This window comes from Pelophylax lessonae, assembly GCF_965119305.1.
Source record: "Pelophylax lessonae genome assembly, chromosome: 6".
Lineage (NCBI taxonomy): Eukaryota > Metazoa > Chordata > Amphibia > Anura > Ranidae > Pelophylax > Pelophylax lessonae.
This window is the reverse complement of record NC_138773.1, coordinates 36,296,366-36,324,038: the sequence shown is the minus strand read 5'-3', so window position 1 is coordinate 36,324,038 and position 27,673 is coordinate 36,296,366. Positions and strand designations below refer to the sequence as shown.

General features: G+C 45.1%; 1 protein-coding gene across 1 annotated transcript in view; it reads left to right on the top strand.

Annotated features, from left to right (window-relative positions):
- The window catches only part of LOC309557658 (uncharacterized protein), a gene marked incomplete at its 5' end in the record, with an annotated part of 61,067 nt that extends 43,216 nt beyond the window's left edge, over positions 1-17,851 (top strand). The window contains one exon of the mRNA XM_082260447.1: positions 16,218-17,851. Coding sequence (XP_082116573.1) covers positions 16,218-17,818 — 1,601 coding nt within the window. The 3' untranslated portion in view covers positions 17,819-17,851. The remainder of the gene's footprint in view (positions 1-16,217) is intronic.
- Between the last annotated feature and the right edge of the window lie 9,822 nt (positions 17,852-27,673).

Below are 27,673 nucleotides of genomic sequence, written 5' to 3'. Positions count from 1 at the left end.
CGGAGGAGGAGTCCTCCCTTCCGATCAACATTCTGGAATTGAGAGCGATAAAACTTTGTCTCCTATAATGGACGGACCGACCGGCTTCGGGGTCGTCCAGTTCGGGTTCAGACGGACAATGCCACCGCAGTGGCTTATATCAACCATCAAGGGGGCACCAGGAGTGCCCGAGCGGCTCGGGAAGTGGCCGCCATTCTGTCATGGGCCGAGACGCACGTCCCGGCATTAACGGCAGTTCACATTCCGGGGGTGGAGAACTGGCAGGCGGACTATCTGAGTCGCCAGACCCTGGACCAGGGAGAATGGTCCCTTCACCCGGAAGTCTTCCGGATGCTGTGCGCGAAGTGGGGTCTTCCAGATGTGGACCTGTTCGCGTCTCGTCTAAACAACAAGGTGGAAAGGTTCGTGGCAAGGACGCGCGATCCACGGGCGGACGCCTCGGACGCGTTGGTGGCGCCCTGGCATCAGTATCGCCTGATGTATGCTTTTCCTCCGATTCAACTGCTGTCCAGGTTCCTTCGCAGGCTGACCTCGGAATCACATGCGGTGATACTTGTGGCACCGGACTGGCCTCGCCGGTCTTGGTACGCGGACATCGTCAATCTGCCAGTCGTCGATCCGTGGCGTCTGCCGCTCCGAGAAGACCTTCCGTCTCAAGGGCCAATATTCCATCCTGCTTTACAGTCGCTGGCTTTAACGGCCTGGCTGTTGAGAGACAGGTCCTGAAGGATAGGGGTCTCTCCCCTGAGGTCGTCCCTACGTTGATTAAGGCTAGACAAGCCTCTTCCGGTAAAATTTACTACCGTACTTGGAAAGCGTACTTTGCCTGGTGTGAGTCCAGGGGGTATTCCCCTCGCTCATACTCGGTGTCGAGAGTGTTGGCTTTCCTCCAAACTGGAGTGGACCAGCGTTTGGCGCTGGCCACGATTAAGGGTCAGATTTCTGCGCTGGCCGTTCTTTTTTAGCGCCCTGTGGCGTCTAATTCATTGATTCGCACCTTTGTTCAGGGGGTGCGACCCTTGGCCCCTCTTAGGAGGGAGCCTTTGCCTCCGTGGGACTTGAACCTTGTTCTGTCCGTGTTGCAACATGCTCCCTTTGAAAAGATCAGGGAGATCTCGTTGTCTCTGTTGTCCAAGAAGGTTGCCTTTTTGGTGGCGATCACTTCGGCTCGCAGAGTGTCGGAGCTGGCAGCTTTGTCCTGCAGCTCTCCCTATTTGGTGATTCACTTGGATAAGGTGGTCTTACGACTTATCCCTTCCTTTCTTCCGAAGAGGATCTCGGATTTTCACCTCAATGAGGACATTGTCTTGCCTTCGCTTTGCGCGAAGCCTAAGCATCCGAAGGAGGTGGCTTTGCATTCCTTGGATGTTGTTCGGGGATCAGGGTTTACCTGTCGTCGACTAAGTCCTTTCGCAAGTCGGATTCCCTATTCGTCCTTCCAGAGGGACCTCGGAAGGGCATGGCGGCGTCGGCTTCTACCATCGCCAAATGGATCAGACAGACTATTGTGCAAGCCTATGCTTTGAGAGGGAAGGTTCCTCCTTTCCCTGTGAAGGCACACTCTACCAGATCTCTGAGTACGTCTTGGGCCTATCGTCATCAGGCTTCTGTGGCCCAGGTGTGTAAGGCGGCGACTTGGTCGTCCGTTCACACCTTCTCCAAATTTTACAAAGTGGATGTTCAGGCATCAGCGGATGCTTCCTTTGGCCGTAAAGTTCTCAGTGCGGCAGTGCCTTAGGGTCCCTTGTTTGGGTCCTTGGCTGTTGGGGTGTTTCTTTACCCCTGGGTTACTTGTTCTTCCTGGGTTGTTGCTCCTGTTGAGCAAATTTTTTTCCTGTTAACCAGTTGGTTCTCTTACTTTGGTAAGGTTCCTTTCTCTGATGTGGGTTCTGCGTTGCTTTATGCGCGGCTGCGTTTGTTCCCACTCCTCATGTCTACACTGCTCTGGGACGTCCCATTGGTGAAGATTATGAAGGGGCGGCGACTGTCGGAGGACGTAAGAGAAAACTGAATTTTTGTAAAATCTTACCGTAAAATTCCTTTCTCTGAGTCCTCCGACAGCCGCCGCCCCCGCCCCTCTTTTGGGGTTTGTTTTCTGTACTCTACTGCTATGCTACCAAACTGAGTTGAGAATGCTGGAAGCAGGGAGGTATTGACTGAGGGGACCGCCCCCTAGGGGTGTGATATGCTAAAAGCTTTTATATTAACAAATCTTGTTGCCTAGCTACTCCTACGGAGCAAAGGTCAATACCCATTGGTGAAGATTATGAAGGGGCGGCGACTGTCGGAGGACTCGGAGAAAGGAATTTTACAGTAAGATTTTACAAAAATTCCGTTATTTTTCACATTCTGCTATATAACATTCCCAAAACAAAATGTAAAAATTACATTTTTTTCATCCTTTTAGGCCAATTTGTATTCTGCTACAAATTTTTGATAAAAAAAAATTGCAATAAGCGTATTTTGGTTTACGCAAAAGTTATCACATCTACAAACTAGGGGAAAGATTTATCATTTTTATTTTTTTACTAATGGCGGGGATCAGCGATTTTTAGTGGGACTGCGACATTTCGGCGGACAGATCGGACCCCTAACTGACATTTTTGCACTTTTGAGGGGACCAGTGACATTACTACAGTAATCAGTGCTAAAAATATGCACTGTTACTGAAATAATGACATTGGCAGGGAAGGGGTTAACCTAGGGGTGATCAAGGGGTTAAATGTGAGCCTAGGGGAGTGTTTTCTTGGACTTCCCAGGCATTCCGGATGTAGCCCACAAGTGTCCCGATCCTCCACCGGTCCGGTAAGGGGGAAAAAAGTGAAATTCAGGATATGTAAGGAAAAGGATTAGTCGGGGTCCCCAGAGCTCCAGGCAGGCACGTCTGGTCCGCTTCACATCCGGTCACGCCCCCAGGGGAGTGTTTTCTAACTGTATGGGGGAGGGACTTGTGAAATGATCATAGAGACCTGTGATCCTATAAAGAAGGATCACGGGCGCTCTGTGATCATTCCAGGGAGAAGAACGGTCAGCTGTGTTTACAACAGCTGCCCGTTCTTCTCTCTCAGCGGGGTAGCGATCGCGGGTGCCTGGCGGCAATTAGGGTCGCCAGCCCCGTGGATCAGCATGCCTGCTCACCCCCAGCACCACTCCCGCGGACCGATGTACCCCTACGTCGATGCGCCCAGCCAGGCCAGCCTGCCGCAGTATATCTGCGGCGGGCGGTCGGCAAGTGGTTAATGCATTGTCTCACTGTCCTTCTCTGGTACCAGTTAAGTCCGCAATGTTCTATCAATTCTATTTTGTGGGTGTCTGTAAATTGACCGACCTAGAGCATGTGTATTTATTTATTTATTTAAAAATGAATTATTTAAGGGGAAAAAAAAAAAAAGATTTAAATGCTAGGTTCACCCGTTAAAAATAATAAACGCACATATTTTTGCATGAAAAAAATGTGCATTTAGGATTTATTTTGCTGTGCTGGCAACATATATTATTGACATCAGTTAACCATCTGGTTGCTGCTGCATCACCTCCATATTCCAGGCCCTACCCAGCAGGGAGTGCAATGGGAGTATATTTGACACGAGGGAGCAATAAAGTGCTTAGAATGGACTCTATATGCATATTATATATAGATAGGATAGCAGAAGAAATAGCACGGGTCACTTTAAATAGCTCCTGCAGCTTCGTGAATTGACCCTCTGGATTGCATTACAGCCATGTAAAAAATAAACTATCATTATTGGTTCCTCTCCTCGACACCTCGGAATTTATGGTCTGCTCTGTCCAAACCTGAGAGATCAGCTTTCTGTGGTCACTGCCAAGCTGAATTGCATCCTGGCTTCCCCACCCCGGCGTGCAAAACACAAATGATGGTGTCACTCTGTCTTCTCCAGACTCCAGACCAATGAACAGGACTGGGAGAAAGGGACACCTCTGCTATGGCTTTGTGAGGGGATGGGGACACCAGAGTCCACTGGAGGTGGGGGATTGGAAATTGGGTGTGGTTTATCATTTTTTAAAACTGCTTTTTTAAACTTCATAAATCCAGTTCAAGTTTTATGCAAATAAATGACACATTCAGTCTTACATGATTATAATAATGCAATTGTCCTTATTTATCTGTACCCCTTTATTAGTCTGAGGAGGGTTATTGGAGTTAATTGTCAAAGGTGGGGGCCCCTGAGATCTAACAATTCCATCCCTGTCTGCTGCCTGAGGTCTAAATATTCCTTATCAGCAGCCTGAGGTCTGATCATTTTATCCCCTATCAGCTGTGTGAGATCTAATAATTCCTCCCCAGTCAGCAGCCTGGGGTCTGAACATTTGTCCTCTATCAGCTGCCTGTGATCTGATCATTCCTTCCTTATCAGCTGCCTGCGATCTGATCATTCCTTCCTTATCAGCTGCCTAAGATGTGATCATTCCCCCACTATCAGCAGCCTGAGATCTAACAATTCCTCCCTTATCAGTTGCGTGAAGTCAAAAAGATATCTTCCTATCAGCTGCCTGAGGTCTGATAACTCATCCCTTATCAGCTGCTTGAGATCTGATGATTTCTTCCCTATCGACTGTATGAGGTCTGATTATTACTTCCCTATCAGATGCTTGAGATCCAATAGTTTCCCCACTATCAGCTGTCAGAGGTCAGATATTTCCTTTCCTATCAGCTGCCTGAGGTTTGATAGTTTATTACTTATCGGCTGCCTAAAGTGTAGTACGTAATTCCTCTTCCATCAGAAATCCTGAGGTCTGATCATTCCTCCACTATCAGCTGCCTGAGGTCTGATCATTCATCCACTATCTGCTGCCTGAGGTCTGATCATTCCTCCACTATCCGCTGCCTGAGGTCTGATCATTCTTCCACTATCAGCAGCCTTAGGTCTGATCATTCTTCCACTATCAGCAGCCTGAGGTCTGATCATTCCTCCACTATCAGCTGTCTAATGTCTGATCATTCCTCCACTATCCGCTGCCTGAGGTCTGATCATTCCTCCACTATCAGCTGTCTAATGTCTGATCATTCCTCCACTATCAGCTGTCTAATGTCTGATCATTCCTCCACTATCAGCTGTCTAATGTCTGATCATTCCTCCACTATCAGCTGCCTGAGGTCTGATCATTCCTCCACTATCAGCTGCCTGAGGTCTGATCATTCCTCCACTATCAGCTGTCTAATGTCTGATCATTCCTCCACTATCTGCTGCCTGAGGTCTGATCATTCTTCCACTATCAGCAGCCTTAGGTCTGATCATTCTTCCACTATCAGCAGCCTGAGGTCTGATCATTCCTCCACTATCAGCTGTCTAATGTCTGATCATTCCTCCACTATCCGCTGCCTGAGGTCTGATCATTCCTCCACTATCAGCTGTCTAATGTCTGATCATTCCTCCACTATCAGCTGCCTGAGGTCTGATCATTCCTCCACTATCAGCTGCCTGAGGTCTGATCATTCCTCCACTATCAGCTGCCTGAGGTCTGATCATTCCTCCACTATCAGCTGTCTAATGTCTGATCATTCCTCCACTATCAGCTGCCTGAGGTCTGATCATTCCTCCACTCTCAGCTGTCTAATGTCTGATCATTCCTCCACTATCAGCTGCCTGAGGTCTGATCATTCCTCCACTATCAGCTGCCTGAGGTCTGATCATTCCTCCCCTATCAGCTGTCTGAGGTCTGATCATTCACCCTCTATCAGCTGCCTGAGGTCTGATCATTCCTCCACTATCAGCTATGTGAGATCAAATAATTCCTACCCTATCGGTTACCTGAGATCTAAAACCTCATCTCATATCAGCTGCCTGAGGTCGGATCATTCCTTCTCTATCAACTGCCTGATGTCTGCTAATTCCTCCCCTATCAGCTGCCTGAGGTCTGATAATTCCTCCCCTCTCAGCTGCCTGAGGTCTGATAATTCCTCCCCTCTCAGCTGCCTGAGGTCTGATAATTCCTCCCCTATCAGCTGCCTGAGGTCTGATAATTCCTCCCCTATCAGCTGCCTGAACTCATGGTGATTACACACGCTGTCTTCCAGCTCCTATGTAACCACAACACTCCCCCATACAGAGCCCTGTGGATGTTTACATTCCTCCTGACTACACGGCTCTGTCCTGTTACTGTCCGCATGATTTTTGGGTACTTGATAGAAAAGAAACTGTCAAACCTCAGGTGACCTCTGACCCCCAGTCCTATAGATAGTCATGGACACATTGCACATTTATGATCATTTCAGACTGTAGGCTCTACATAAACCTAGCTGTGACAGGTTCTCTTTAAAGCATTGGTGTGTAGATTAGTTGATGTGATGCTCCTTGCACACATGTATGTGGTATATACCCGTCATTTATATACATATATATTGTATGTGTGGGTGTCCCCACCCCATGTGAAATGTTTGATGTGACTTTGCCGTGGCCCCTTCATTGTGATTTAGAATAAACTAGGCTGACCGTCTTTTATGGGATCACCGGACAGGGATTTGGGGGTTGGGATTGTTGTTTCCTACTATGACACTGCCTGAATTTTAAAGAATAAAATCTACTTATAAAACGTGGGACTCCGAGTGTTTTTTTTTTTTTTTGAACATGAACACAACATCAACACTGAAATATAAATTAACCTCCCTAGCGGTATTCCAGAGTGTGGCTCGGGGTTAATTTTCAGTACCAAAAGTGGTAACCCCCGAACCACACTTGGGATTACCCCAGAATCGCACTCACCTTCCCTGTGATCCCCCGCCGTCCTCCTTCTGTCCTCCCGCTCTGTGCTCGGCCGATGCCGTCACCTGTCTTCCGGTTCCCTTCCCTGCGAGCGTTGCGATGCAGGGGGGGTGGAAACAGCGGCAATATCAAAAATGTAAATACACCAAATGAGATGATAGAATGCTGGGATCCTAACGGATTACACTGTATCATCCCCTTTCACCTGGTGACTTCTCCAGTGCCCTGCCTGTGCTTTTCCAGTTCTTTGTGCCTGGAAAATAGAGAACGACCATGGCGTCCAAAAAGTGTTCTTTTTGCGCAAAAGCTTTTAGACAAACTGGAAAGCAGAGACAGCGAAACGGAGTTACTTGAAGAACTGAGCGATAGCGATTCGTGGGAAAATTCATCATCAGGTACGGAAAGTGACGACAGCGACGTCTCTTTCTGGCACATAGCTTGTGGAATTTGGGAAATATATCAAATAATTCTTCAGAATTTCCAACGGAGCGATGTGCCAGAAAGAGACATCAGAATCGTCGCTGTCGTCACTTTCCGTACCTGATGACGAATTTTCCCACGAATCGCTATCGCTCAGTTCTTCAAGTAACTCCGTTTTCGCTGTCACTGTTTTCCAGTTCGTCTAAAAGCGCTTTTGCGCAAAAAAAAAAAGAAGCTTTTTGGACGCCATGGTCGTTCTCTATTTTCCAGGCACAAAGAACTGGAAAAGCACAGGCAGGGCACTGGAAAAGTCACCAGGTGAAATCCTGTGGTGAAATGGCATGATAGAGTGTAATCTGTTAGGATCACAGCTTAGTATCGTGTCATTTGGTGTATTTACATTTTTGAAATTGCCGCCGGTTCCAACGCTCGCAGGGAAGGGAACCAGAAGACAGGTGATGGCTGGAGGATGGCGGTAGAGGACAGTGGGGGAGGACGGCGGGGGATCGCAGGGGAAGGTGAGTTTTAAAAAATAAAACAACAGATTTCCATGCAAAACAATGTACCGCTTTTAGCAAAGAAATTCGGACATAATCAGACCGCCAGTAAGGTTAAAGCGGTTGTAAACCTCTACATATACCCAGTGAAGTGACTGGCCTCAAGTGACACACAGAGATGAAACAAATCTTCCTACGCAAGTTGTACCTGTTTATCTGCAGCTTCTCTGCATCCAATCAAAGAATTTATAGGTTTTGTCTGAGAGTTCAATAAAAAAGGAGAGCTGACGTTACACTCTGCAGCGCTCAGTGAGGGTGTCGGGAAAACTTGCCAGAAGTGATTCAGGCTGATAGCAGAGGAAGGAAGCAGCAGACAGAAATTACACTTAGTGCTTTTAACTACTTTCAGCTCTGGAAGTTTTACACTCCTTCATGACCAGGCCATCTTTTGTGATATGGCACTGCGTTAATTCAACAAACAATTGTGTGTTTTTTATCATTTTTTACCATAAATTCTACTTTAACTGTGAATGATGGCACCAGAATTATTGTTCATACTCCAGCATGCATGGGGATAACCAATATGTTTTACGCAATTGTAATTTTTGTTTACAGCGGCGCGCCTGAAACACACACACATGCATTTACATTTGCTTGGGGAGTTTTCAAATATTTCAATGTAACTTTAAGTTTTATTTATATATATATATATATACAGTATCTCACAATAGTGAGTACACCCCTCACATTTTTGTAAATATTTTATATCTTTTCATGTGACAACTGAAGAAATGACACTTTGCTACAATGTAAAGTAGTGAGTGTGCAGCTTGTATAACAGTGTAAATTTGCTGTCCCCTCAAAATAACTCAACACACAACCATTAATGTCTAAACCGCTGGCAACAAAAGTGAGTACAGCTAAGTGAAAATGTTTAAATTGGGCCCAATTAGCCATTTTCCCTCCCCGGTGTTTTGTGACTCGTTAGTGTTACAAGGTCTCAGGTGTGAATGGGGAGCAGGTGTGTTAAATTTTGTGTTATCGCTCTCACTCTCTCATACTGGTCACTGGAAAGTTTAACATGGCACCTCATGGCAAAAAGAATTGTTGCTCTACATGAAGATGGCCTAGGCTATAAGAAGATTGCCAAGACCCTGAAACTGAGCTGCAGCATGGTGGCCAGGACCATACAACAATTTACCAGGACAGGTTCCACTCAGAACAGGCCTCGCCATAGTCGACCAAAGGAGTTGAGTGCACGTGCTCAGCATCATATCCAGATGTTGTCTTTGAGAAATAGACAAATGAGTGCTGCCAGCATTGCTGCAGAGGTTGAAGGGGTGGGGGGTCAGCCTGTCAATGCACAGACCATACACTGCACACTGCATCAAATTGGTCTGCATGGCTGTCATCCCAGAAGGAAGCCTCTTATAAAGATGATGCCCAAGAAAGTCTGCAAACAGTTTGCTGAAGACAAGTAGACTAAGGACATGGATTACTGGAACCGTGTCCTGTGGTCTGATGAGACCAAGATTAACTTATTTGGTTCAGATGGTGTCAGGCGTGTGTGGTGGCCACCAGGTGAGGAGTACAAAGACAAGTGTGTCTTGCCTACAGTCAAGCATGGTGGTGGGAGTGTCATGGTCTGGGGCTGCATAAGTGCTGCCGGCACTGGGGAGCTACAGTTCATTGAGGGAACCATGAATGCCAACATATACTGTGACATACTGAAGCAGAGCATGATCCCCTCCATTCAGAGACTGGGCCACAGGGCAGTATTCCAACATGATAACGACCCCAAACACACCTCCAAGACGACCACTGCCCTGCTAAAGAAGCTGAGGGTAAAGGTGATGGACCGGGCCAAGTATGTCTCCAGACCTAAACCCTATTGAGCATCTGTGGGGCGTTCTCAAACGGAATTTGGAGGAGTGCAAGGTCTCTAACATCCACCAGCTTCGTGATGTTGCCATTGCAGAGGACTCCAGTGGCACCCTGTGAAGCTCTGGTGAACTCCATGCCCAGGACGGTTAAGGCAGTGCTGGAAAATAATGGTGGCCACACAAAATATTGACACTTTGGGCAAAATTCGGACATTTTCACTTAGGGGTGTACTCATTTTTGTTGCCAGCGGTTTAGACATTAATGGCTGTGTGTTGAGTTATTTTGAGGGGACAGTAAATTTACACTGTTATACAAGCTGCACACTCACTACTTTACATTGTAGCAAACTGTAATTTCTCCAGGGTTGTCACATGAAAATATATAATAAAATATTTACAAAAATGTGAGGGGTGTACTCACTTTAGTGAGATACTGTATATATATCTGATTACCTCTCTATAAAATCTGATTACCTCTCTGGGGATCAGGAATGCTTTGCTGGGGTTTTTTGCCTTCCTCTGGATCAACTGTGAGTATAGGATTGTGTATATGGATGTTTTCTATTTGTGTGTGTGTTCTTCCCCTGTGGGTTAAACTGGATGGACTTGTGTCTTTTTTTTAACCAGATTAACTATTGAACTTTTTTTTAATCCCACCAAAAGCTCACTGTGACCCAATTTATGTGCTGCTCAGTACTCCACAGGGTTCTCTTATGTAGCAACCACTTGGGGTGCATACAAGAACAGAGTTTGTCCCAGCTCTAGACATCTAATGGTAAAGGAAAAAGTCCTGGACATCTCTGCAAAACCCTGTAAGAAGAAGGTGTATGTCAGCCTGGGCTCTAACCTGGCCATGCCCCAAACGCGTTTCACTCCGCTCACGGAGCTTTCGTGGGACCATTAGTGGATGCGCACATGCCGATTAGCCACAGGGGGAGCCAATCAGCGGGTCTGGCGGCCGCGATTGCTGCAGGGCACCTGCAATTGCTCCCCGTGGAGACAGAACGGCGGTCTGTTGTAAACACTGCAGACCGATGTTCTATCAGTAATGAACACAGGGATCCTGTGTTCTTCCTATTTAGGAACGCTGGTCTCTGTATTCATTCAGCAATCCCATCCCCCTCAGAGTTGGAAAGCCACCCCTAGGGACACATTTACCCCTTTGATTGCCCCTGTTGTTAACCCCTTTCCTGCCAGTGTCATTATTACAGTAACAGTGCATATTTTTAGCTCTGATTACTGTAGTAATGTCACTGGTCCCCCCAAAAGTGTCAAAAATGTCAGTTAGGGGTCCGATCTGTCCGCCACAATGTCGCAGACCCGCAAAAAATCGCTGATCAGCGCCATTGCTAATAAAAACAATAAAAAAAAAATAAAAAGTCCATAAATTTATCCCATGGTTTGTAAACGCTATAACCTTTGCGCAAACCGGTTAATGTACGCTTTTTGGGATTTTTTTTTACCAAAAATATGTAGCAGAATACAAATTGGCCTAAAATGATAAAGAAATTTAGATTTTTTTTATTTTTTTTTTTATTGGCTATGTTTTATAGCAGAAAGTAAAAAATATTATTTATTTATTTTTTCAAAATTGTCGCTCTTTTTTTGTTTATAGCGCACAAAATAAAAACCACAGAGGTGATCAAATACCACCAAAAGAAAGCTCTATTTGTGGTAAAAAAGGACATCAATTTAAGTAAAGTAACGCAGTGCCGTATCGGAAAAAATGGCCTTGTCATTAGGGGGTAAAACCTTCAGCGGCTGAAGTGGTTAAATAATGAAATGTTTGGTATCTATTTCCTCGGCGTAACATCGTCTTTTATATTTACCAAAAATTGCGTTTATGTATTCAAAAAAGTGTATTTTCCCCCCAAAATTGTGTTTGAATAACCGCTGTGCAAATACTGCATGACATAAAGTACAGTAAAACCTTGGTTTGAGAGTAACTTGGTTTAAGAGCGCTTTGCAAGACAAGCAAAATTTTCAAATAAATTTTGACTTGATATACAGGCGATGTCTTGATATACAAGTAGCCTCAAGTCACAGCTGAGTATAAAAGAGAAGAAAGGCGCCTCTAAGTGTAGCAGTATGGTTAAATTTAATGAAGGTACAACATTTAGCAACTCACATGGTTGATGATTGGAACAGGCACATCTAAGGATGCAGGCATCCGGGGTAAAGCTATCCACATAGACCATCCTCCGCACTGACATTTACATCATCCCTTCAATGCTGCCCCTCGCTTTCAGATCGCTTTACTGCAGGGTGGTCTTCCCGGTCAGGATTACAGACTGGCAGCCGGCGGTGCAGAAGATAGTCTATGTGGAACGCTTTACCCCGGATGCCTGCATAATTAGATGTGCCTGTTTTATTCAGCAACCATGTGAGTTACGTACAGAGCGCAGAGTTCAAGTGTGTGTTACGTACAGAGCGCAGAGTTCAAGGGTGTGTTACGTACAGAGTGCAGAGTTCAAGGGTGTGTTACGTACAGAGTGCAGAGTTCAAGGGTGTATTGCGTACAGAGTGCGGAGTTCAAGTGTGTGTTACGTACAGAGTGCGGAGTTCAAGGGTGTGTCACGTACAGAGTGCGGAGTTCAAGGGTGTGTTACGTACAGAGTGAAAGGTTCAAGGGTGTGTTACGTACAGAGTGAAAGGTTCAAGGGTGTGTTACGTACAGAGTGCAAGGTTCAAGGGTGTGTTACGTACAGAGTGCAGAGTTCAAGGGTGTGTTACGTGCAGAGTTCAAGGGTGTGTTACGTGCAGAGTGCAGAGTTCAAGGGTGTGTTACGTAGAGTGCACAGTTCAGGGGTGTGTTACATAGAGTGGAGAGTTCTGGGGTATGTTACGTAGAGTGCAGAGTTCAAGTGTGTGTTACGTACACAGTGCAGAGTTTAGGAGTGTGTTGCATACAGTGTGCAGGGTTCAGCTCTCTTTCACATCTCACTTCCACTCCTTCTCCGCTCTAAACAGTGCAGCTTATCACGTGATTCCCCCATCTCCTCACACTGCACCTGCATCTCCCTTGTAATCGCAGTGAGTGTAGATTAGGCATGAATCGGAGTTTCTGCCACATTCTTGCAGAAAACAAAGCCCTGGGTGCGAGGCCCACATGAAATGGCCTGGAGGGCCGGATTCGTGGGCCTTGTGTATGACATGTGTGCTTTAGGGCCTCTGCTAAAAAATATATAATGTTTGGGGGTTCTGAGGTAATTTTGTAGCAAAAACTACTGATTTTTACATGTAAGCAAAAAGTGTCAGAAAAAGGCTTGGTCTTCAAGTGGTTAAAGGGGCGCCAGGGCTGGGTGGGAAGGGGTTAAGCAGCGTTCACCTTTCTCTATGCATACAGTATTTGTTTATGTTTTACTGTATATCCAGCAACCTATTTTTAGAGCTACATTTAGAGGAGCAAGTATTGGCTATAAATAGCGCGGTCATTCAATCCCTGCTCCTGGCTTCTCCTCCTCCTTCTCCTCTATATGTGCTGACACCGTGATTTGGACTCCAGATGTCACCCAAAGCAAACACAGACTGCTTGTTTTCAGCCAGCGAGGAACTACAAGTCCCAGTTCTCGGATGCCTGGGGTCTTGTGACAAAAGAAGTACTGCAGGGAACAGCACCAGACTAGAGTATTGCAGCCAGAGCTACTTTTTTATTTTTTTCACCAATTGGGGGCCCATTTTAATACAAGAAAAAATTGTCTTAGGGTTTGGTTTTTGCACAGATAGGTTCAAAGGAACTCCAAATACAACAAAAACAAATTTTAGTTCATATAAAAAAAATCATTGCTAAAGTGCTGATGCTATTTATGAACTATACTAAGGGAGGTATTTCAGGAATCAATATTGCATTATTGCCAGTAGATGGCGCTGATGATCTTAAGAAAGTAAACTTAACGAGGAAGTAAACTCTTCCTTTTTTTTTTTTTTTCCTGCAAAGTAAGGGCTCTTTCACACGGTCCGCCTCCGCAGGCGGATCCGTGTTGCTCAGCGGGGATCGATCCGCGATCCCCGCTGAGCCGGGCGGATGACAGCTCCGTCTCCGCTTGCAGAGCGGAGAGGGAGGTGTCTCGGCACCCGCTGCCCTCTATGGGGGATCGGAGGAGAGCGGACCGCTTGTCCGCTCTCATCAGATCCGCTCCGCTCTGATTACTGAACGGATGGAAAAATAGGGTTTCCATCCGTCCAGATTTCAGCACAGGATCGGATGCGGATGGCAGCGGGTGTCAGCGGAGGTGACCTCCGCTGACACTCGCTGCCCCATAGAGCTGCATGGAGGATCCGATCAGATCCGCCTAAAAAACTGACAGGCGGATCTGATCGGACCGCCCGTGTGAAAGAGCCCTAAATGTATAATGTGCATTGCATACTAGCACATTATGTGACACTTGCCTGCAACGAAGCCAGCGTTGTCTCTGCTGCTGGCCGCATCCATCTTCACCCGTCTTCCTTCCGGGTCTGCGGACTCTGGCTGTATTACTGGCCGGAGCCGCGTGACGTTACTCCTGCGCATGCGCGCGGGAGCCGCCAGTTACGTCACAGGGATCTGAAGAAACGGCACGGGCGGCCGTTTCTTCAGAGCGCATCCCCCGATATCGTCATTGGCTGCATTAAAAGTAAATATCTCCTAATTGGTGCAAGTTTTGGAGATATTTACAGTACCTATAGGTAAAAGTCATCAAAGTGGGTTTACAACCACTTTAAAATGGTTGTAAACCCTCTCTTATAACTTGTACCTATAGGTAAGCCTATAATAAGGCTTACCTTTAGGTACTGTAAATATCTCCTAAACTTTTTTTTAGGAGACATTTACTTTTAATGCAACCGATGACGTCATCGGCGCATGCGCTCTGAATAAATGGCCGCCCGTGCCGTTCCTTCAGAGCCCTGTGCCGCGAGTGGCGGCTCCCGCGGGCATGCGCGGGAGTGGTGTCATCATGCCTCCGGCCGATCAGATGGCCTGAGGACGCGAACCCGGAAGCAGGACGGCTCAACACTTGTCTCTGCTGTACGGACAGCACTGCGGGGGCTTCATTCTAAGGTAAGTATTTAATAATGAGCTAGAATATGATGCATACTAGCTCATTATGCCTTTGTCTTACAGGGTTTTTTTTTTCATTTTTTTTTTTTTGGGGGGAGGGGTTTACAACCTCTTTAATAGGAAAATTACAGTGAAGATTTTTGGAGCCTGTGTGAATGTTAGATATATTCGCAGAGCAAATTTTTTTTATGCATAAACCCCCTATGTGTTAAGACTAAGCTTTCTTCACTTTAACCACTTCTGGACCGGAAGGATTTGCCCCCTTAATGACCAGGCCATATTTTTCGATTCGGCACTGAGTTACTTTAACTGACAATTGCAAAGCCATACCTAAATAAAATTGATGTCCTTTTTCCCCACAAATAGAGCTTTCTTTTGGTGGTATTTGATCACTTGTTCGATTCTTATTTTTTGCGCTATAAACAAAAAAGAGCGACAATTCTGAAAAAAAAAAATATATATTTTCACATTCTGCTATATAACATTCCCAAAAAAATGTAAAAATCAAAGTTTTTCATTCTTTTAGGCCATCTTGTATTCCGCTACATATTTTTGGTAAAAAAAAAAATTGCAACAAGCGTATTTTGTTGGGTTTGCGCACAAGTTATCACGTCTACAAACTAGGGGAAAGATTTATGTCATTTTTATTTATTTTTTTTACTAGTAATGGCGGCATCTGCGATTTCTTGCGGGACTGCAACATTGCGGTAGACAGATCGGACCCCTAACTGACATTTTTTACTCTTTTGGGGGGACCAGTAATGTTACTATAGTAACCAGTGCTAAAAATATGCACTGTTACTGTAATAATGACAGTGGCAGGGAAGGGGTTAACACAGTGGTGATCAAAATGTTAAATGTGAGCCTAGGGGAGTGTTTTCTAACTGTTGGGAGAGGGACTTGTGAAATGACCACCCTATATAGAAGGATCACAGGCGCTCTGTGATCATTTCAGAGAGAAGAACGGTCAGCTGTGTTTACAACAGCAGACCGTCCTTCTCTCTCAGCGGGAAGCGATCGCAGGTGCCCTGCGGCAATCGCCGGTTACATGTATCGGCATCCCCGCTGCCTAGTTGGGGCAGGAGAGCGCCGCCGGTGTTGCGCGCTCGCCCCCCAACACCACGCGCGTGACCGATGTAGGGCTTCATCGTTTCGTGCAGCCGAGCCAGTCCGCCGCAGTAGATCTGCGTTGGGCGGTCGGCAAGTGGTTAAAGAGTAACTCAACTTTCCTTAAGAAAAAAAACTTTGCCCTCTGGGTGATCTCTGTACATTGCAAGGATTTTAATGAAAACTTTGTTTCAGATTCCTACCTTTCATTATTCTGAAGAAATAGCTGTTTGTTTTTTCCCCACAAAAGTGGAGTTACCCTTTAAAAAATTTCCCATCATCCCCTGCATGTCACCATGATCAGGCTTAGAAAATGTATTCAGGAAAGCAGTGACCCAAATAACTGGATCATTTGTATTTTCATCAGTGTTGCCCTTTAAACTTGGCCTCACCCACCTAGTGTAGAGTGCAGCGGGGAGGATAGGTCAGAGCTGACACCTAAGATTCTCAGGCAACATTACAAGTGTGAGCTCACTGCAGTGACTGGACTGAACAGCTGATACACCCGGGACGCTGCAGCCTGAACACTTCATGCCTGTGACCAGATAAGATCCCGAATTCAGAGTCAAGCACTCTATACCTTCTGCCTCTCCCTTGCCTGCCACAATGGCATCCGCCGACCTCAAAGACGAACTCAACTGCTCCATCTGCCTCCAATTTTACACAGAACCTGTAACCCTGCGGTGTGGGCACAGCTTCTGCCAGGGCTGTATTAAGTCCGTGCTGGATACTCAAGAGGGGTCCAAAGCCTACACCTGTCCAGAATGCCGGGCTGAGTACTCAAGACGCCCCGCCTTGCAACGCAACATGAAGCTTTGTAACATAGTGGAGCACTTCCAATCGACCCAGCCCAAGCAGAAGAAAGCCGGTATCTATTGCACCTACTGCGTCCACTCTTCTGTCCCAGCTGTAAAAACCTGCCTGATGTGTGAGGCTTCCTTGTGTGACGTTCACCTAAGCGTGCACAGCAAATCCACAGATCACGTCTTGACGGAACCCACCAGTTCCACTGAAAGCCGTAAATGCCCAACTCACAAGGAGATCCTGAAATATTACTGTTGCAAGGACGGTAAATGTATCTGTGTTTCTTGTTGTGTTTTTGGAGACCATCGGGGACACCATGTGGAGCTTCTGAAGGAAGCCTCGGAGAAGAAGAAAGACAGGTTAAGACAAGTTTTTGAGAAGTTGACATCAAAGAAAGACAAGACTGAGAAAGGCGTCCAGAACCTGCAAGAGCACAGAACAGAGGTGCAGGAAAGAGCATCTACGGTCACAGCCCAAGTCACCTCCCTGTTTATAGACCTCCGGGAGCAACTCAAGACTTTGGAGGAGCGGATCCTGGCGGACATCTCCCGACGAAAAGATAAAGTTTCACTCTCGGTTTCAGATCTCATTCAGCAGCTGGAAATAAAGAAAGATGATCTGGTAAGGAAGATGTCCAACATCGAGGAACTGTGCAAGATGGCTGATCCGCTTACTGTACTACAAGGGCGGGAATTCCGCTGGGCCGATTACGATGAAGGGAATGACAAAAAAGTCCAGGTCATAGATGACCTGGATGAAGTGTCCATCTCCCTGACTTTAGGCTCAGCCTTGTCTGGCATTGTGACCAATATAAAAAGAGGGTTCAACATTCAGGATGTACTGTTGGACACAAACACTGCGGCAGTCGACGTAGCCATTTCGGGGGACCTGAAAAGTGCTACATGGTCAAAGACGTCCCTGTGGGCCAAAACGCCACGCAGGTTCAAAAACTATTGTCAAGTGTTGAGCTTTCAGAACTTCAGCTCGGGGAAACATTACTGGGCACTGGAGACCAGCGAACTTGGCAACTGGAGGGTTGGTGTGGCCTACCCAACCATCGAACGGAAAGGGGACTCATCCGGTATCGGACAAAATAACAAATCTTGGTGTTTACGTTTGTGCCAGAAAGATTATTTGGTGTCTCATAATGCTAAAGAAGTCAAGTTAGATGTGGATTCTCCGCTACAGAAAGTAGGAATATATCTGGATTATGAGAAGGGCCGTCTGTCCTTCTACCAGCTGAGTGACCCCATCAGACACCTCCACACCTTCACCGCCACCTTCACCGAACCCCTCCATGCCGTATTGTTGGTATGGAAGGACGGCTGGGTGAGAATCAGGAATTAGAACAAAAAAACATTGTTTAGGTAATTCTTTGAAAGGGTTTCATTCACCCAGGAAGACTGGCAGAATAGAATCTCTGCGGGGGACAGTCCTGAAGATGAGGTGAGTGTTGCAGCCAGAGCTGATTTTTTTTTTTTTGTTGTGTTAAACACGTACTGGGGCCTCATTTTTTTTAAGTTGCCCAGAGTTGGGCTTTAACAGCTTTGGCTCAAAGTTTGTTTAGTGCTTTGAAAATGCTTGTTGAATGTGTTGCCCCCCAGTGTTTAAATTGAACAATGACCATGTGTATGGGGCATTCGGTTTTAGATGCTGCCTAGAGAAGACAGCAGCAGGTTCTAGATTTAAAGTAAACATCATAGACTGACCCCTTACCTGTACACCAGGCTATGCAGAATGACAGCACGCCATGCGTATTATTAACCGGTCATTCGTTTACATCAAAGACAATCATTGTAGAACTGTGTTTGTGTTCTTGTGTCAGATAAAGGAAAACTTCATTTTTGTTGATCAGTGAATATATCAATTAAATTCGAATCACTACACAATCTGTTTTGTGATTTGGTCTTCTTACATGGTCTGTCAGTAATGATAGTCTAAAAACAAACTTCAACTAGCTAAATAGTTTCCTATAGACTCCTCTTCCCCCTGCACCTGTAGTAGGTTATCTGATCCTCACACAGGTCTGCACTGAGCCTGGGAACACATTACAGACAGCCAGTGTCATTGGTAAAGACTTTCACATTATTTACAAGCTTGCTGTTCCAAAGTTTTACAGTGCATTGCGAAAGTATTCGGCCCCCTTGAACTTTTCGACCTTTTGCCACATTTCAGGCTTCAAACATAAAGATATATAACTGTAATTTTTTTTGAAGAATCAACAAGTGGGACACAATCATGAAATGGAACGAAGATTATTGGATATTTCAAACTTTTTTAACAAATAAAAAACTGAAAAATTGGGCGTGCAAAATTATTCAGCCCCCTTAAGTTAATACTTTGTAGCGCCATCTTTGCTGCGATTACAGCTGTAAGTCACTTGGGGTATGTCTCTATCAGTTTTGCACATCGAGACACTGAAATTTTTGCCCATTCCTCCTTGCAAAACAGCTCGAGCTCAGTGAGGTTGGATGGAGAGCGTTTGTGAACAGCAGTTTTCAGTTCTTTCCACAGATTCTCGATAGGATTCAGGTCTGGACTTTTACTTGGCCATTCTAACACCTGGATATGTTTATTTGTGAACCATTCCATTGTAGATTTTGCTTTATGTTTTGGATCATTGTCTTGTTGGAAGACAAATCTCCGTCCCAGTCTCAGGTCTTTTGCAGACTCCATCAGGTTTTCTTCCAGAATGGTCCTGTATTTGGCTCCATCCATCTTCCCATCAATTTTAACCATCTTCCCTGTCCCTGCTGAAGAAAAGCAGGCCCAAACCATGATGCTGCCACCACCATGTCTGACAGTGGGGATGGTGTGTTCAGGGTGATGAGCTGTGTTGCTTTTACGCCAAACATAAAGTTTTGCATTGTTGCGAAAAAGTTTGATTTTGGTTTCATCTGACCAGAGCACCTTCTTCCACATGTTTGGTGTGTCTCCCAGGTGGCTTGTGGCAAACTTTAAACAACACTTTTTATGGATATCTTTAAGAAATGGCTTTCTTCTTGCCACTCTTCCATAAAGGCCAGATTCGTGCAGTATACGACTGATTGTTGTCCTATGGACAGAGTCTCCCACCTCAGCTGTAGATCTCTGCAGTTCATCCAGAGTGATCATGGGCCTCTTGGCTGCATCTCTGATCAGTCTTCTCCTTGTATGAGCTGAAAGTTTAGAGGGACGGCCAGGTCTTCGTAGATTTCCAGTGGTCTGATACTCCTTCCATTTCAATATTATCGCTTGCACAGTGCTCCTTGGGATGTTTAAAGCTTGGGAAATCTTTTTTTATCCAAATCCGGCTTTAAACTTCTCCACAACAGTATCTCGGACCTGCCTGGTGTGTTCCTTGTTCTTCATGATGCACTCTGCGCTTTAAACGAACCTCTGAGACTATCACAGTGCAGGTGCATTTATACGGAGACTTGATTACACACAGGTGGATTCTATTTATCATCATTAGTCATTTAGGTCAACATTGGATCATTCAGAGATCCTCACTGAACTTGTGGAGAGAGTTTGCTGCACTGAAAGTAAAGGGGCTGAATAATTTTGCCCGCCCAATTTTTCAGTTTCCTATTTGTTAACAAAGTTTGAAATATCCAATAAATTTCGTTCCACTTCATGATTGTGTCCCACTTGTTGTTGATTCTTCACAAAAAATTACAGTTTTATATCTTTATGTTTGAAGCCTGAAATGTGGCAAAAGGTTCGCAAAGTTCAAGGGGGCCGAATACTTTCGCAAGGCACTGTATGTGTATAATTTTTTATTTATTTATTTTTTTTTTTTTAAACAAAAACTACAGGGATCATTTTAAGTTGCAAGATGGGAGATAAGCTGTTGAGGACACCTGTGATCAGGGGTCAGTTCAATCTTCTCCATTTAAAGATGAACTGCAGTAAAAAAAAAAAAATAAAAAAAAAAAAATATATATATCTCATATATTTATTTATGTATGTATATATATATATATATATATATATATATATATATATCTCATATATTATAAATATTATCAGAATAAAAAAAAAAAAAAATATATATATATATATATATATATATATATATATATATATATATATATATATATATATATATATTTTTTTTTTTTTTTTTTTTTATTCTGATAATGGATCCATCTACACAACCCGACGGTCATCAACAGCAATGGAATTTTGCGGTCAGGTCTGCCATGCATTCTATGTATTTTACACTAGATGGCAGTGTAAGCACAGAAGTGTATAGCTGAGCTGTTTGCCAAGGCAGGATTTATTATTTCCACCTTTGGGACATTTAATTAAATTACTCATTTATTTTTAAACTGCTGACAAGATGGAATGCCATAATAAAGTAGCATGTCCATGTCCAGTGCAAGTATGAAATACAATCTTATAGCAATAAATAAAACATTTGAAACTAGGTCATAGTGCAAAAAAAAAAAAAAAACACGATTGGGACACATCCTGCAACCAGATTGCTGTGTGTGTGATTGTCCCTTACACATCCACCTGAAATGACTATATTAATATTAATTATAACACCACCCTCACCCCCTCCCTTACTAGTGGCTCATTGCTGAAATTTGGTGAGAAGGAGGTGATCACAGCTTACAAACACAAAACCAGAATCATTACAGGGTGATCCAGGTTTTGCGGGGAAGCCTATAGGAAATTACAGGTGGTCAGAAGGGACCTGGAAGTGTCAGCTCTTTGGTGTAGGTACCAGTGTTAATTTCGTCGACTAAAACCGACTAAAACGTTTTCGTCGACTAAATTAACACAATTTTAGTCGACTAAAATACGACTAAAACTAAAACAATTCAGATGACTAAAATACGACTAAAACTAAAATGGCATTTTAGTCAAAAGACTATAACTAAAACGAAATCGAAATTTGCTGCCAAAATTAACACTGGTGCATGCTCAAAGCTTAATACCATAAATAATAACATATTAGATTTTTCACTCCAGGACCAGCAGTAGTATATAATGAGTTTGGAAATTGTAGAGAAATGCTTAAATAATGCATTACAAATTACAATTGAACTGCACCCATTCGATTATAGATGACTAAAATGAGTTTTAGTCGACTAAAATGTAGGACGTTTTAGTCGACTAAAATGTAGGACGTTTTAGTCGACTAAAATGTAGGACATTTTAGTCTACTACAATGTACTGGAGTTTTAGTCGACTAAATACGACTAAAACTAAAACACTTGCAGAAGACTAAAATGAGACTAAAACTAAAATGCCATTTTAGTTCTAAATTGAAATTTGCTGCCAAAATTAACACTGGTAGGTACATATAATGCACATTTTTATAGGATAAAGCCGGTATACTTTACCTTATCCCGATTCTATTAATATTCTGCATGAATAGATTCCTTTTACATCACAGCATACACCAACAGGATCGTTTTTTTTTTAGAAAAGCTTCACCTTAAATCATTTAAAAGCTGTCACTGAGCTGTAGATGTGAGATGTCTGCTGCAGGCAGAAGGAAGCATTTCCTCCCCCCCCCCCACCATCAGACTGCAACATTGTAACAAGGTAAGAGGCTGCAGCAGGGGCTAATCTGTGTCAAACATTTGTGAACACAGCCAAGAACTGCACAGTCACAAGGATTTACATGATTGCATCATCTCTGAGCCAGCATCTCAGTCCAGGAAGTACGTAGATGGTGACCCTGGATGAAACCCGGCTATAGATGTCTCCTTCCTTCTGAAGAGAAAAGCAGGTAAAGACATTGTTCGGGGGAGTACTGTACTGTGATCTCTGTGAGAGGTAATAAACATCTGCACTTGGTACACGGACACATTACTGAGCATGCTGTTCACTCTGAGCTCCAAAGTATTGGTGCTGAAACCTAACAGTCTTGAACTAAGACAAACTACAGCTAAAATATCATACATTCTTTGCAATGAGCGCCAGTGTAACCGGACATTCTTTCTACTGAGTACCAATGTAAGGGACCTTTTCTCCCCTGTAGTCAGATGCTGGGCTATAGCCACATGGAGAAAGAGACAATGCTGGGACGTAACTACAGGGGTCACAAGGGCCGCCATTGCGACCCTTCCCCATGCTGCTCCCTTCTGCACCTGTACAGGAGGGGCGGCATATAGAGGAACCAATGCCATCCATGTTCCTCCTGCAGCAGCTGAATGCCCACTTCTCCGACTCTCCCTCCCGCAGGCACTCGTCGGCTGCAGAAGGAACATGGAGGGCATTGAATCTTCAATATGCCATGTCTCCTGTACAGCTTTGTTCTGCTGCCTGCAGGCCCCTCTGCTCTCTCCTGGCCCTCCTGTGATCTTCCGTGGCAACTTCTCTGCTCCTTCCAGACCCCCCCCCCACTCTTCTTCGGCCCCCTGCTGTTCTCCAGTCCCCCCCTTCCCCCCATGCTCTTGTCAGGTCCCCTGCTGATCTCTGGTCCCGTGCCCTTCTCCAGTTCCCTGCTGTTCTCCAGTCCCCCCATGCTCTTGTCAGGTCCCCTGCTGATCTCTGGTCCCATGCCCTTCTCCGGTTCCCTGCTGGTACCGCCCCCCCCCCCCCCCCTTGTGCTCTTCTCTGGTCCCCTGCTGTTCTCCGGTCACCTCCTGTGTGCTCTCCTGCCCCCCTGAGCTCTTTTCCTGCCCCCCTGAGCTCTTTTTTTGCTCCCATTGGACTCTCTCCTGCCCCCCCCCACTCCTGCCCCCACAGCTCTGCTGGGTTCTCTCCTCCCCTCTCCCCCGACTGCTGTGGTGGATATGTAAGGATGGAGAGCAGGGAAGGGGCCGGTAAATGACATTTACCGGCCCCTTTCTTGTCTGAAATAATCACCGAACACTGACTCATTTCATTCATAACTGAGGCATAGCAAACGGTGTTTACTATGCTTCAGTTTGTGAATGAACAGGAAGCTCTGTACAGAGCTATTCCTGTCCATTCATTTTGTGTAGCTGAGGCTGCAGAGATGGAGATTGAGGACAGTGTCTTAAACAGGGCTGCTGTTAGAAATCACGGGGCCCCATACAGTCTACCTGACAGGCCCACCCCCCGGCTGAAACTGTCATATATTTATCAGTCCTTTTCTCTGCAGCCTCAGCTGCACAGATGAGTGAATAGGAGGCACTCTGATGTTTCCTGCTCATTCACAAACTGAAGCATAGTAAACACGGTTTACTATGCTTCGGCAATGAACGGACACAGGAGTGATTGGTACTGATCACTCACTGTGTATATTCAGGAAAGGAAGGGGCCAATAAATGACATGTTTAACGTAAACACAGCTGACCGTTCTTCTCCCTGGAATGATCACAGAGCGCCTGAGATCCTTCTATATAGGATCACAGGTCTCTATGATCATTTCACAAGTCCCTCCCCCATACAGTTAGAATCACTCCCCTAGGCTCACATTTAACCCCTTGATCACCCACTGTGTTAACCCCATTCCCTGCCAGTGTCATTATTCCAGTAACAGTGCATATTTTTAGCACTGAGTACTGTAGTAATGTCACTGGTACCCCCAAAAGTGTCAAAAATGTCAGTTAGGGGTCCGATCTGTCCGCCGCAATCTCGCAGTCCCGCTAAAAATCGCAAATCGCCGCTATTACTAGTAAAAAAAAAAACAATAAAAAAAACAAAAATCTTTCCGGTAGTTAGGAGACGCGATAACTTTTGCGCAAACCAATCAAAATACGCTTATTGCGATTTTTTTACCATAAATATGTAGCAGAAAACAAATTGGCCTAAAATGTTTAAAAATTTGGATTTTTTTATTTTTTGGGGGGAATTTGGTAAAGCAGAAATTAAAAAATATTGTTTTTTTTTTTTCCCACAATTGTCGCTCTTTTTTTGTTTATAGCACAAAAAATAAAAATCGCACAAGTGATCAAATACCACCAAAGGAAAGCTCTGTTTGTGGGGAAAAAAGGACATCAATTTTATTTAGGTATAGCGTCGTACGACCGCGCAATTGTCCGTTAAAATAACGCAGCGTCGAATCGCAAAATATGGCCTGGTCATTAACCACTTAAGCCCCGGAAGATTTTACCCCCTTCCTGACCAGGGCCTATTTTGCGATTCGGCACTGCGTGACTTTAACGCACAATTGCGCGGTCGTGCGGCGCTGTACCTCAACGAATTTGACGTCCTTTTTTTCCCACAAACAGAGCTTTCTTTTGGTGGTATTTGATCACCTGTGCGATTTTTACTTTTTGCGCTATAAACAAAAAAACAGCATCAATTTTGCAAAAATAATAATATTTTTCACATTTTTTTTATATGAAATTCCGCAAAAAAAAAAAGTAAAAATCTAAATGTTTTAACATTTTGGGCATATTTTTTTTTTTAACCATATGTTTGGTAAAAAAAATCGCAAAAAGCGTATTTTGATTGGTTTGCACAAAAGTTATTGCGTTTTCTAACAAAGGGAAAGATTTTTGTCATTTTTGTTGGTTTTTTTTTTTAACGCGTAATGGAGGCGATCTGCGATTTTTTTTGCGGTACTGCGACATTGCGGCGCACAGATCGGACCCTTGACTGACATTTTTGACACTTTTGGGGTTACCAGTAACATTTCTACAGTAATCAGTGCTATAGATATGCACTGTTACTGTAAAATTACACTGGCAGTGAAGGGGTTAACTTTTTTTTGAGAGGGAGGGGTTATGTGTGTCCCTAGGGGCGTGATTCTAACTGTGATTGGCTGTGGCTTGAGGTGTAGGAACAGTGATCAACGGTCCTACATAGTAGAACCGTATGATCACCATTCTTACACAGGGGAGATTGACAGGCGGCTGTGTTTACATTAGCCGCCTGCCTTTCTCCCGCTCTAACAGACGATCGCGAGTGACCGGCGGACATCGGGTCCGCCGGGCACACGCGCGGGGGGGGGGGTCCATGACCACGCGGGAGCGCGCCTCCGGCGGCGCCATCCTTCCAGTCCAGAAGTGGTTAAAAGTGACAGCTGGGTATGAATTGAGCGGTTTCTGTTCTGGTACCTCCTGAGATATTAGAAACGTTTTCTTAGGAAAAAAGGGTTAACTATGCACATGCACCGTCTAGGACTCGGGACACCTGTGCTCCTGCAGTATGGCATAAAAACCACATGATAGAGTTCCTCTAAACGTTCCGTTACCATGGCGATGCCACAAATGACTAATTTCCTGGGCTCAGTCTCTCTGCTCATCTCCCAGCAAGAGTGCTTCCGTTCTCACCTCAAGATCAGAGTGTTGTCATGAAGTTTAGTCACTGACTCTTCACAGATGCCCTAATGAGATACCAACACACCGACCTACGGGAAGAGACCACAACACCCAGAGAGGGCATCCCCATCTGACCACATAAAGTCAGGACCCGTCAATCTCGCTGTGTGGGTGTCCTGCACCAACTCTGCACTATGGGGTGGGAAAGAAAGATGTTCTTTGTTCATGTATTAAGAATATTACTGCTGGGGAACTCTGCTCCTTCCTCTATCTAACTCCCCCCTCCTGAAATACTCTGCTCTGCTAGAGGAATCTTCTTCTTCCTCTATCTAACTCCCCCCTCCTGAAATACTCTGCTCTGCTGGGGGACTCTGCTCCTTCCTCTATCTAACTCTCCTCTCCTGAAATACTCTGCTCTGCTGGGGGACTCTGCTCCTTCCTCTATCTAACTCCCCCCTCCTGAAATACTCTGCTCTGCTGGGGGAACTCTGCTCCTTCCTCTGTCAAACTCCCCCCCTTCTGAAATACTCTGCTCTGCTGGAGGACTCTGCTCCTTCCTCTAACTCTCCTCTCCTGAAATACTCTGCTTTTCTGGAGGACTCTGCTCCTTCCGTTATCTAATGCTCAACTCCTAAAATACTCTGCATAGCAGAGAGGGCCTAAGAGGCACAACCCATCGTCTATGTACGCAGTCATTTATCAAAAATTAAGCATAAAGAAAAAAAATCTAGGGTGATAAGAGACACACAGCCACACCCGGGAAAGAGACTCCTGGCAGTCAGGGAGGCTTGAAACTCTTCCACGCCTTCAACCAAGCCTTCTGACCCCACTTGTCCCTCTCAAGCACCTGAATCTTCCCCACCTCATGCAGAATATCACACCCCACCACCTGAACAGGAAGGATTTTATGCCGAATGGTGACCTGACACCGTGCGTTCCAGGTGTAATAACAGACTACTAAGCTAACTAAAAAAAGTGTATACAAACAAAAGACCCCATCGGCATTGAATACTCTGTACACCCACTCAGAATAACCCAGCCTGGAGAGGAAAGGAACACAGAGGGCCCGCCCCACCTGTTTGTATACCTCTATGTTAAAAAGGGCAACGAAGTAGAAAATGGTCCATAGTCTCCTCCTCATCTGCACACTCCTCCCAAGGACAACCACCATCCATCTCACTGCGGTATGTCAAATTGCCCCAAACATAGAGCCTCCCATGGAAGGATAACCAGGCCAGATCCTAAATCTAAGGGGGGCTGTAGCCAAATTAATCAGTCTTAATCCTTCCCTTAAAATTGGGCCTGGGCAATCCCTTAAGGCCAGTAGGTAATGAAAGATTTTGCTCAAGACTCGACTCATAAGGTCTTTCCTCGGAGCAGATCTGAGATTTTCAGCCGACAATCACCACTGCAACTTCAGGCACGGAGCAACATAGGATGGAAGCTGACCACGATGACCCCTGAGATTTTTCTCTTGGTCACCTTCTTCCCAAAGTCCTTGAAAATGCCTAAACTAAAATCTTAACATGCCCGCCCATCCAGGAGGTTCAACTTCAAGCATAATACCAATGGTAAACTTGAGAAATAGCAGTGAAAAGAAAAGAACAGGGTTGACCATACCTAAGCCTCCCTCCCTCTTGGATAGATAGGTGACATTCCACTTGATGAGGTTCAGTCTGTTCCCCCATAGCATCCAGAAGAACAAACCATAGATCCTAGCATAGAGAGACACTGGCAAGATGCAGACAAAGCTGACATACAAGAAAAGCGGAATCAGGTAAGTCTTAATCAGATCAACCCTTTCCCTCAGAGACAACTTCCATCTCTTCCAGCTGACCACCTTAGTATTGGAAACTTTCAGTCTGGAAGGGTGCTTGGGAGATCAAACCCCTCACCTTCTATTCCCATCCAGAAAACTTCACTCTTTTCTTGATTGATCTTGGAGCCTGATGCTTCAGAGTACCGCAATGTCAGAGAGACCACCTCCTCCGCTTCATCTGTCCCAGTGACAATCACTGACACATCA